Here is an 11,726-nt window from a genome sequence, read left to right on the forward strand (position 1 = left end):
CGGGGGCGGCGGGCGCGGGGGGCGCGGGGCCGCCGCTGGGCGAGCCGGCCGACATGCGCGCCAGCGCCTTGTACAGCGGCGAGTTGACGAAGCGCGGGTACGAGTCGCGGTGCATGAGCGTGTAGATCTGCAGCTGCGCCTCGTCGAACGTGTGCGGCGTCGGCTCCACCATGTTGCGGTTCACCGTCTCGCGCACGCGCGAGTCCAGCGACACCTGCGCATACGCCTGGCTCGTCACGCGGCTCGATGCATATATAGTGGCTATATATATCGACAGCTACGTCTAACAGAATACACATTCCGAAAACATGTGATTAATGATTAATTTTTATATTTCATCTCTAAACACGGCAATTTTTAATGATTTAGATAATGTTTAATTTGAATGGCCATGATGTCCGGTTGTGTATCCCCTCGGGTAGCGGAAGACGTAAGTTAGTGAAAGCAAGGGTGGGTAGGGGTTACCTCTTTAGGCGAGAGGATGGAGATGTAGTCCTCGTAGATGAAGCGCGCCTTCTCCTCGACGGCGTCGGGGTCGGTCTCGCGCTTGAGCTCCTCGCACGCCAGCCAGAACATGATGTTTTCCTCCGAGTACTCGCCGCGCAGGAAGTCGCGGAACACCTTGCGCCCCGCTGCCGATCACAGAGCACATTCAGAGATCAGACATTACTCAATCGACCGTCGTAGCGGACAAGTTCACTGAGACACTTCAAGCGCAAACGAACGAACTTACCAGCGCTTCGCATGAGACGATCGAATGATTGGCCCCAGCTTTGGATCTCCTCTAACGTTGGTCTGAAATATTATGCCAAAATTTAATGGAATAATTAAAATAAAGTGTGATACAATTTAAAGAATGATTATCATAGTGTACTTTTTGGGTTGTACTGGGACTGTACGGAACTGTATTTTTTGGATTTATTACTCGTAACATTTTACTGGGAGAACCGATTTTGATGACAATTTTTTTATTTGCAAGCTGGTGCCTCCTGTGTGGTGTCAAGTAGATTTTGTCTAGTTTTGACAATTTGCAGGCGGTTTAGTTTTTGCTATAATAAATTTGCTATTAGTAGAGCCAACCTTGGATAAAAATAAAAAATATAATATATAATATATATATAATATATAAAAATAAAAACAAAAAATTTTGAATAATTAAAAAGAACTGGCTTTATTAATTCAGTCTAAATTTAATAATAGAACGTAACAGTAATATAAGGGTTTTATCTGCGGCTTCGCACGCATTAAATTTGAAGTAATTTAATAGATATTTTTTATACATAAAAACATTCCTCTTGAATCACTCTTATCTATTGAAAAAAACCGCATCAAAATCCGCTGCAAATATAAAAAAAATTAAAATGCCGCAAAATTTTTTTTTTTTTTCAATATTTAAGCAAACATAGGGTCATAGGGACATGGGACAGAGACAGCGACTGTTTTATGCTATGTAGTGATTAGTAGAACTTAGATTCACCGATTCTGCGAAGATTTGTATTTTGTACAATTTGGTACACAAATTTTGGTGATAACTCTTTATAAATCCAACGATTGTGCATGTATCTGGTTTTTCTTTGTGAGGGATTAAATGTTAAGGGGGACTCGGTGTATTATCGAATGGATTATCTGTAAAAATTTGGTCGCAAGAATCTGTAATAATCCAAAAATATGTTGTTCTGTTATTCAGAACTCAAATTTCACTAGAAGTGGACACAGCATGCATTTAACTATGTTAAAAGAATTAATTTAAAAAACTTAAAAAACCCCCGACACAAGAACTTAATTTCCTTTTAAAAAGTAAAAAATAATAAAAGAAACTTACTCTTAAAGTACTTAAGAATGTATTAATAATTCTAAAAACAAATACGTCGCATTGGGGAACATTCTTCATGCGAAGCTATTTGAGATCCCATCCGAGTATATTTGCAGACGTTCGGTTAATCTACCCACTTCCACTCTACAACTTTTAAACGGCTCAACCGATTTTCATCAAACATATCTAAGAACCCTCGCACACAAATTACCTTTAATACAAAATAAATCTAAATTGAAATCAATGTATCTAAAGCCATCTGTTTTCTTTTTTTCAATTTTACTCCTACTCATATTATAAAAGCGAAAGTTTGTAAGGATGTGTGTGCGTTTGTTGCTCTTTCACGCCAAAACTACTGAACCGATTGCAATGAAATTTGGTACGTAGATAGCTGGACAACTGGAATAACATATAACTTTTTATCCGGATATTCCTACGGGATACGGACTTACGCGGGTGAAACCGCAGGGCGCAGCTAGTACAATATTAAAAGTATTGTACTATCTATTACAACAGAATTATATTTACATTGCCTAATGCCAATACAAAAAAAAAGCCTGCAGAGTCGAGCAGTAGGATCTTCGACTACACCAAAAACGCAACCGCGCGAACTAGCATTGATCGGTGGCCACTCAGCGCCATCTCAGATGAGCGTCAAGCTGCAAACGTCAGCATGAGAACGTGCGGCGGGTGTGTAGCGGGTGTGTGGCGGTTGTGTGGCGGGTGTGTGGCGGGTGTGTGGCGGGTGTGTGGCGGGTGTGTGGCGGGTGTGTGGCGGGTGTGTGGCGGGTGTGTGGCGGGTGTGTGGCGGGTGTGTGGCGAGTGTGCGGCGGGAGACGGGAGCGGTACTCACGGCGCATCGCCGTCCAGCAGCGGCTCGTTGGGCCCGGGGCCAGGCTCGCGCGGCTTCTTGCCGGGCCCGCCCTCCGAGCCGCGCGCCGCCAACCTGGCATGTTACACTCTCGTTAACCTTATTCTGATACTATTTTGCTATTCATTATTATTTTTCGCTTACAAGAAAAACACATCAAATTAAGCAAATCACATGTTAACTTAAACGATATTTGGACTTTAATAATTATGATATACCTATAATGTATATCGAACTCAACAAGGGGTGGCTCAGAGATTAGGACCTCGATTGACCTCGAATAGTCGGAGATATGAGGAACGAAACGACACGAGCGTGTAAGAAATAAATTGATTTTTCAATATCTGCGCACTATTCACAGCAGCTCAGCACGAAGCGGTAAAGGATCGGCATGTTGAAGAACATGTAGTTCGTGTTGCGTTATCTGCCAGAATGCAATTTATCAGCGAAGTGGATTCTGGCCTGCACCCTCATAGAAGGCCAGCGTCCCTGCCGTGGACCGATGATGATGATATATAACGATTATTATAAAAAAAAATAATAGCTTTCTTTTCGCGGCTTCGGTCGCGTTACACAAGCACCAAGTTTTTTCTAGACAAACAGTAGGCTTTGCTAATTTATAACCTTTAAATTTCATCAACATAAGGTTCAATTGTTTAGTCAAGAAAGCATAATGTAGAGCGAGACAGAGTTACTTTAGCATTTATAAAGATAAGTGGGCACTTCTATGTATTGTGTCACGAATCCGAAAAATTCTATTATAATTTTAATTACAATATTCTTAAAAAAACTTAAAATGTGTAAGTTATAAATAAACATATCACTATGCGATCAAAGTGAATGTATTAAATAAAAATATATGTATTTATCCTTTCAATTTCTGAAATGGATTGCCGACTTTAAATTAAAAAAAAAAAATAGGAAAGAGGAAAGAAAGGATTGACGAGAGGAATAAGGGAAAGGACTGGAAAGGGTAAGGAAAATAATATGAGCCTCCGGCTCTACGTCACTCAGTGAAGTTGCAGCTTTCTAAAGATTTTTTTAAATCGTTTCAGCAGTTATTATGTAAAAACATTATAAACATACTTACATATAAAACTTTCATCTAAATAATATTAGTAAAGATGTACTTTGGTCCCCGTAAAGCCCAGCAAAAGATTGAAGAGTCGCCGCACTTACCACTTAGCCCTGAAACAATGAAAATATTAAGTAATGATAATTCATTATTAAAACTGTGGGTGCATTAAATCAATTTCAACAATTTTAATTGCTGAAAAGTAGAATTAGAGATAACTAGTGAAGGATGTCAGTGATTTCCGGTCACACAGGAGGCCGATACACAGCGGCACCGTCCCCTTGCGACGCTCGTTTGTATTGTTGGTATTATTGATCGAAGATAATGCCATAAATATGCTGTTCCCAAACGTCCTTCAGGTGCATATTACCATATAAAACCAACCGTGTGTCAAATGCCAAATCAGCGTGTGAGGTAGCATTTCACAATATGACAGTTTCAGTTTGAAAGACATAGTCTACCGAAAAATTAGGCGTTACATTGCAAACAGATGATACGGATCACAACTATTTGGTACAACTACATAGCAAAATCGCGAGATACCTTATAAAATCTCTCGGTTTTTACAATTTTATGGTGACATAAACCTTCATATTTTGTGGAAGACAATATGAAACCTAAGCTAACCTAACCTAACTGTATTCTTTTGAAAGGGATCGCTGAAGAACACGAAATGAAAGGGAAGGTGTGACGAAGCAAGGGAGATACGCACCAGGAGCAGGAGCAGCAGCAGCACCAGCAGAGACAGCACGGCTTGGCGGCGGGCCGGCAGCCGCGCGCCAACGCGGCCAGACTGCACATCTGCAACGCAACACAGTTTCACTCTACCTCATGCTTCTGTTGCTATCTATCCTACAACTGCATCTGGAACTATCGACACGGTTTAACAGGTTAGTCCTTTCAAGTCGTCGTCCGGTCAATTTAGACATGCAACAGTACAATAATTAGCATCCAGTTGAAAGTTGTTAGGATTGTGTAAAAGGGCAAGTTTTCAGGACATGGTATAGATCTGAACTGATCTTTAACCATTGTCTGAATACTTTATTCCTTGATTAAAAAAAAATAAGGAGTGGTAACCGTCAAAGTATCTATCGTATACACACATTTGATTGAGGAAATAAACTTAGCACGTTTACTTAATGTGAATTTGACAGCCAGGTCTATTGGCCTGTTTTGATCAAGGCCGAACGCGTTCCAAAATTGCATCGCCAACAGTAGAGGATTCTTTTGATATTGTCAATGAGGAGTAAGAATAACTCGCTACCGATTTCATTGTACCCAGGGTGAAAAAGATAAAGACAAATAGAAAAGGTTGCAGAAGTTCGGGTTAAGTAATAATAATAATGCCCTATTTTTATTTGTATGGTTTTATATACACCACATGTTATATTTGAAAATGATGCAAGATCATTTTCAATCCTTGCAACATATGTATTATTTACTGCTTACTTACGCATAAAGGAAATTTCAAAGGAAACATATGCTAACTATGACTATTGCAACTTAGGTACATCTCAGAAATGGTGCCTGTTATGTGAGAAAGAGTAAAAACAAACGTCAAAGCAGATATTTTAATTGCCTTTAATTTCGTAGGACTTAAGTTTTTCACCGCTTTTATGCTATAAATAGTACGGGTAACATGCTACAGTGTTTCGTACGGTTAGTGGGGACTGAATGCCCGTTTCCTTTTCCTCACCCATCTCAGTTCATTCCTTCTTTCCACTCGTCAATCCTTTCGTTGTCCCTTTTCACTTAAAAGTGTGCAGCGCAATCGCAAAGGCACTACATGCTTATGGGTGAAAAGTCAGTCTTGACGATAGTAAATATCAAAAAAGACAAACGATCAAACATAATTTCGCGTTTGTGATATTAAATAAGCACTAGTAGGATTAAAGATTCTATAATGGATTTCAGCTTTATTTATTTATACTATACTGTCATTTTCGCGCGGCTTCGCAAGCGTTAATTAGAAGTAGATTAATAAATAATTTTTATTGTGGGAGTCGAGCACGCTTCGGCACGAAATGGGCCAGCTCGCACCGGGGAAGTACCACACCCCCACAGAAAACCGGCGTAAAATAGTGGCATGCCACTGTGTTTCGTACTGTGAGTGGGGGAGCCGGAGGCCCGTTTCCTTTTCCTCACCCGTCCTAGTCCATTCCTTCTTTCCAGTCGTTAATCCTTTCCTTTTCCCTTACCCCATAAAAGCGGGCAGCGCATTCACAGAGGTACTACCTTTGCGAATGTTTATGGGCGGTGGTGATCGCTTACCATCAGGCGAACCACCAGCTCAGCTGCCCATCTTCCATTCAAACCCGTCCAGTAGTTCTGGAGATTAGCGATTAGCAAACAATGTTTTTTTGGGTTAATTCTCTATAACTGTTCCTAAAACCTCTTCCATTATTATTTTTTTAATCTTTACAGTGTATAAAACAGTTTTTTGCTGCTTCTTATAGACTTTTCATCCCATTGTTTTGAATTGAATTTTTATACACCACGCGTGGTCTCGGGCATATTATTATGTAAATTCAACACATGGTGCTATAGAAAAAGTAAAAGCCCGGTTTTGATTTAGTTGGAATGGGCTGGTTTAACATGTTTTTTCAATAGATTCTAGTTGGTTTGACTTCCGGGTGTGGTAAGCGAATTTCAGCAAACTTTGAAGGCTTCTCCAAAATAATGGAAATTCTTTAATTGAATGAGTAGCATTTTCTATGTTATAAATGGGTATAAGATAAGCTAAATTATTCATAATAGTTAATAGTGCACAAATTTGAAGGTACGCATGACACACTAATCTTCGTATTTACCTGTTCATTGTACGTCGTCGTATAAACATGATGTTTTTTATTTAATTATGAATCAATTTCGCTAGTGCGACTCAAATGCAAGCAGAGCCATCTAGTGATAATTAATAGAAATATAAATTTTGACAAGTTAATATAAAATTATACAAATAGTGTAACAGTTAATCAATAATTATTAATTAATTATTTAAAAGCAGTTTAATTATAAAGCAATTGATTTTCTTTATTATTTGTTTTTGAAATGTTAAAATGAAACAACTGATCTTATTCCGATTTAATGTTCTAAGACAAATATGGAAAGCGTAGCATAATAGCTGAATCATCAGCCTTTTTACATTTTTGATATTCTTACAATTTTGCATACAATTGCACATTAGCAATCCGCCTCCGCTTAATTGGGGCATCTACGTAGCTCACAATTACGATTTTCTGCTAAAGATTTTGAAATGTTGAAATGAAGCAAATGCTAAATTTTAACGTAAAAAATGAACAAAGTAATTATAACGATATTATGGACCAACATCCCTTTAAAAAAAAAAGATACTTATAAAGATAAATTACTATTGTTAGACATAAATAATATGCTTACTCTACGTTATCCTTAAAAGGACTTTTTGGTTGATCATATTCGGAGGAACAATATCCCTAAATATTATTTTAATCTAATACTTACTATTCAGACAGTGCATGCACGGGAGTGTCTCAGCGATTAGGAATCGAAATTCGTTGCGTGGGTTACAGGAAGAAGAAGACTTAGAAAGGCACAGATGGTCAGAGGCGGAGGGCCACTTGGAGTTATACTATGTAGTTAAAAATATAATATCCTGCGACATTACATATTCTATGACAGATTTTAAAACGTTCAAATAGCCGAAGGTCCGTTTCCTTTTCTTCACCCTTCCTTTTACACGTGCGATGATCATCGCTTATATATTTACAGTAAATTGCGATTTTCTTAAAACCATAAAAAATAATTACTTAATTCGGCGTCTACAGCGAACAGTATTTTACATTTGTATGAAACTAGCTTTTTGGCCGCGACTACAACCGCGTAATCAAAATATTCTCTGGGTCAAAGTCATATTATTACATCACTCCGTCGCAACGTGCGAGATTGACAAACAAACTTATATTAATAATATTAGTAAGGATATTTGAAGCGATTTACTAAGATCACTGCACTGTTACATGTGCGTATTAAATCTCAGCGCATGAAAAAACTCAAATAAACTCTGAAATAGGTCAAGGGCGACTAACGCAACAACCGAAAGTGTGTCTCTCACCGCGAGCGCACGGCGCGGCACGGCAGCGCCCGCCGGCTCCGAGCTCTGAACAGGCACCACAGCCACCACACGCAACGTTATGTTTTTTTATTAACATTCATGAGTTTTTACCCTGGCAAGCAGGACACTTAATTCTGCTCTAAAGTATTTTGGTAGAATCTCGAAAGCTGATAATTTAACTAACGCGACGTGGCCTTACCAAAGGACGATTGTCTATTCTATTGTAATTTTTTTTGTCTCGATAAGTGTGGGTTACCAATGGATTGACGAAAGAGAATCTCTTTGCTTTTAATTGTCAATTGTTATCATTTAGTCCCATTTTACAATGAGGAGTGATATTTCCCTCTCCGAGACACCATCCCGAACATTCAAATGGGTCTAACATTTATAAATACCAACTTGTGATGTGTCATTGGATAATTATTTTTGAGTTTTTCTGAGATTCATAGCATTTAACATAATGAATTTTCATAAGTAATTGTTAATTATTATACGATTTTCTAATTGATATTAAAGTATTATGTAGTATATATAGTTCATAGTTCCCAATAACAGTCCATTTTGCATCCCATTCCATAAACCAGTTATTAAATTTCCATATTTTGCAGTTGTCGGCATCGGCCACGGACTGCTGGGCACTGGGCAGTCCCGCTGTAACTCCTAAAGTGCAAAAATGAGTTGGTGTCCCACAACACATTTCAACTCTCTAAATGACCTCTGCGTGTTGCCTCCTTTGAAAGGCTTAAGTGGGGACATAGATCATGTCCCCACTTAAGCCTTTCAAAGGACCATGTCGGTCCTACTTAAGACTTGAGAGGTATTAGACACTACTAAATCTAATATGTTAAGCCAAGAAATACTTCTTGGCTTAACATTAGACGAGAAACTACAGTGGGGATGTAGATACGGCTAGTATGGTTTATTTTCGCTACTTCCATAGCATCATGACTTATGGAATTCTGCTATGGGGCCGATAGCAGATTTTGAAACTATATTTGTATTGCAAAAAAGGGCTATATGTTCTATATATAATTTATGTACTCGGGAGTCGTTTAGAGATCTCTTTAAGAGTACTGGTATCCTTAGTGTGCCGTCACAGTATATATTTAATAACATTTTACAAAAGTAGGTGATAAACATAGTTATGACACGAAGAACAGGAATAAAATTGAAATGCCTGTTTTCCGGCTTATTAAAGTAAAAAAAATACATTTATGGGACAAGGTATACGCTTATACAATAGAAGTCCTCATAATATTAAATCATAATATTAAATAAATGTTTAGTAGTGATAAATTCAAAAACTATATTAAAAAGGTATTATTTCAGAGAGCCTACTCTAGCATTAATGAATATATGGAAAATGATAATCCATGGAATGTTGTCGCTTAAGAACCTTGGAATTTTATGTACATGTTATATATTATGTAGAATTAAAATGTAAAATTTATATTATTTTAAAAGAGGAACTGCAGAGTTTCTTGCCGGCTCTTCTCTGTTGAAACTGCCTTCCGAACCGTTGGTAAATGTTATAACTGTTTAATATGACGATTCAAAAGCGCTTCTACAAGTCTAGTTGAATGATTAAATGTTTGAGTTTGAGTTTGAGTTTGACTTTTATTATAATTGGCACCGATGCAATGATGAAAACTAAACCACCTACTACATTAGGGTGGCGGGAAAGTTGTCCAATATTTTTTTGTAAGTCTGGTATTCATTACAGATCGTCATTACTAATCATCACTTAAAAGGAGAGATGTATCCTTCTTTTTTTCTAATTTTAGACTTCAAGAAAATAAGAGACAAAATGTTCGTTTCAATACTCAATTTGAAAGTGCCGGAAAATATATAAAATAATTATACACGACTTATAAACAAGACCGAAATATAAACAAGGTTTTATGTTCAAACAATCAAAGCTGGCTGAGCAAACAATGTCTGCCTGCTATTGTAGATCCAATATTTAATTAACTTTGCGCTTTATGTCCGTCCACATAAATCAATTTCGATTCAGAATATATACAGATATAATGACAGCACAGTGTTGGGTGAGTATTATTATTGATTAATTTTCAAATGAAATATTATATAGTAGGAAAATAATTCATATTAAGTGAGCCAAGATTATTCGTACTGTCCCTAATTCAGTGATTTTTAGGCATCATTGTCTACGCATATTATACTTATTTTCCTTCCCCATGGTTCAGAGAACACTTTGTATGCAAATCCGCGGTCGAAAGAGCGAAGTATGCGATGTGCTGCAGCTGGTGGCCAGCGAGCATCGGTTAGGCAGGCCATTGGATACATAGACATCTTATTGGTGAATCCTTTATTGCGAACAAGAAAAAAGCAAATGGCAACTTATAAAAAAAATTATTGGTAAATTGAGATTTTTATTACACTGCTCATGTTATGATTACTCAAAAACTATTTTATAAATTGGAATATAAATATACTGTTACCAATCGTAGGCGAAAGTTAACCCAATGTTGAGTTCCTCATGCCTCATTCACATACATCATACATGCCTATTTCTGAATTTTCATGAAACTCCAATGCCACAGGAACTCCTTCAAACCTCTACTATTTCTAAATGAGTTGAGTTAGACTACTTAAAAAATTAGAAAAAGTAGAGATATCTTGTTGTAGTAATGTTGTAAAGTTGAAGAGTTTGTAAGAAAGGAGGAGACGGTAATTTATTGTGAACCGATTGTTATTATTATTTTTTATTTATTTAAAAGCATGTGTCGACCGTGTCGTCCCATTTGATTTGGTCTAGTTCTGACGATTTGATGGCGGTTTAATTTTTATTAAAAATAAGTATCATTGTGAGGTTCCGTCGCGTGCGCTGCTTCAGCGATCTTGTACAAACTAATCTTTTTTTCTCAATTTAATGCAGATGAAAAATAATACTTGGGAAAGTTAACATTATGTGTTTATATACAATAGGATAATTTGTCATCCATCCATCGTCGTCGTAGTGACATGCTGAATAAGCGACAGGTACGTACCGACAGGTGCAGCTGAACTTGGAGATCACCAGCTCTTCCTAAATATAGTCCACGACAAGCATTTCACCGCAGAACACACGAAACTTTAACTATTCACTGGATTTTATATGTTTTTTTCTTATTTTTCACATTATTCAGAAACACAGTTCCAAAAAAACTTGCACATTCAGTCCTTTAGTCATTTGTAGTCGCTTGGAAGTAAGTCGCCTTCTGCGAAGTGACCGTCTCCGAGGCGAACTGAAACAAAAACAATTTAGTTTGTAGCAGTTCGTCACATCCAAACAGAAATGCGTCATAAGAGCTCTCAACTCTGTACAGTCTACGGCTCATTTCGTGAGCTTTCATGGAAGCTGATCACTTCCGCGCGAAGCCGAACGGCTCGCTAGTGCGGAAGCGTCGCAGAGTCGCTGATGGACGCGAAAATAAACAGCCATTGGAGGGTAGTGGGTGAGGGTCGCGTGCACGTATAAATAGCGCGCCCATTGAGGCGCCGTGTGGCGCTGCGAGCTACGCCGCGCGCCGAGCTCTGTAAACACGACGGCGACTGCGCCCGGCGGGCTCCTCGCGCGAGGGCCGCGCCCTGTCGCACCGCAGCCGGGCCCGGCGGGACCGCTGCGGCGGCGGGCTCACCTGGCCGGGGCTGGGTGGGCGGCTCGCCGGCCATGCCGGCGCTAGCGGCGTCGCGGGCGCGGCATGGGGCGAGCGCGCGGCCGGCGGCGGGCGGCGGGCGGCTGAGGCAGGGCTGCACGGGGACGGGCCGCGGCCGGGGCGCGACTGAGCCATCGACCGCGCGCGGCCGCCCCGCCCCGCCGGCGCATGCGCGCCGCTCGCCGCGCGCCGCGCAGCCGCTGCGCGCACGCGGCGCG

General features: G+C 39.4%; 1 protein-coding gene across 1 annotated transcript in view; it reads right to left on the minus strand.

The window, feature by feature from the left end:
• LOC119833014 (regulator of G-protein signaling 19) overlaps positions 1 to 11,623 on the minus strand; it is a 13,631-nt gene extending 2,008 nt beyond the window's left edge. Inside the window, exons 1-8 of the mRNA XM_038356883.1 lie at positions 11,491 to 11,623; positions 10,861 to 11,097; positions 4,472 to 4,560; positions 3,864 to 3,872; positions 2,667 to 2,759; positions 734 to 795; positions 466 to 632; positions 2 to 214 (exon numbers count right to left, since the gene is read on the minus strand). Of these exons, the coding sequence (XP_038212811.1) occupies positions 2 to 214; positions 466 to 632; positions 734 to 795; positions 2,667 to 2,759; positions 3,864 to 3,872; positions 4,472 to 4,560 (633 nt within the window). The 5' untranslated portion in view covers positions 10,861 to 11,097; positions 11,491 to 11,623. The remainder of the gene's footprint in view (position 1; positions 215 to 465; positions 633 to 733; positions 796 to 2,666; positions 2,760 to 3,863; positions 3,873 to 4,471; positions 4,561 to 10,860; positions 11,098 to 11,490) is intronic.
• Between the last annotated feature and the right edge of the window lie 103 nt (positions 11,624 to 11,726).

Source organism: Zerene cesonia, chromosome 16, assembly GCF_012273895.1.
Source record: "Zerene cesonia ecotype Mississippi chromosome 16, Zerene_cesonia_1.1, whole genome shotgun sequence".
Lineage (NCBI taxonomy): Eukaryota > Metazoa > Arthropoda > Insecta > Lepidoptera > Pieridae > Zerene > Zerene cesonia.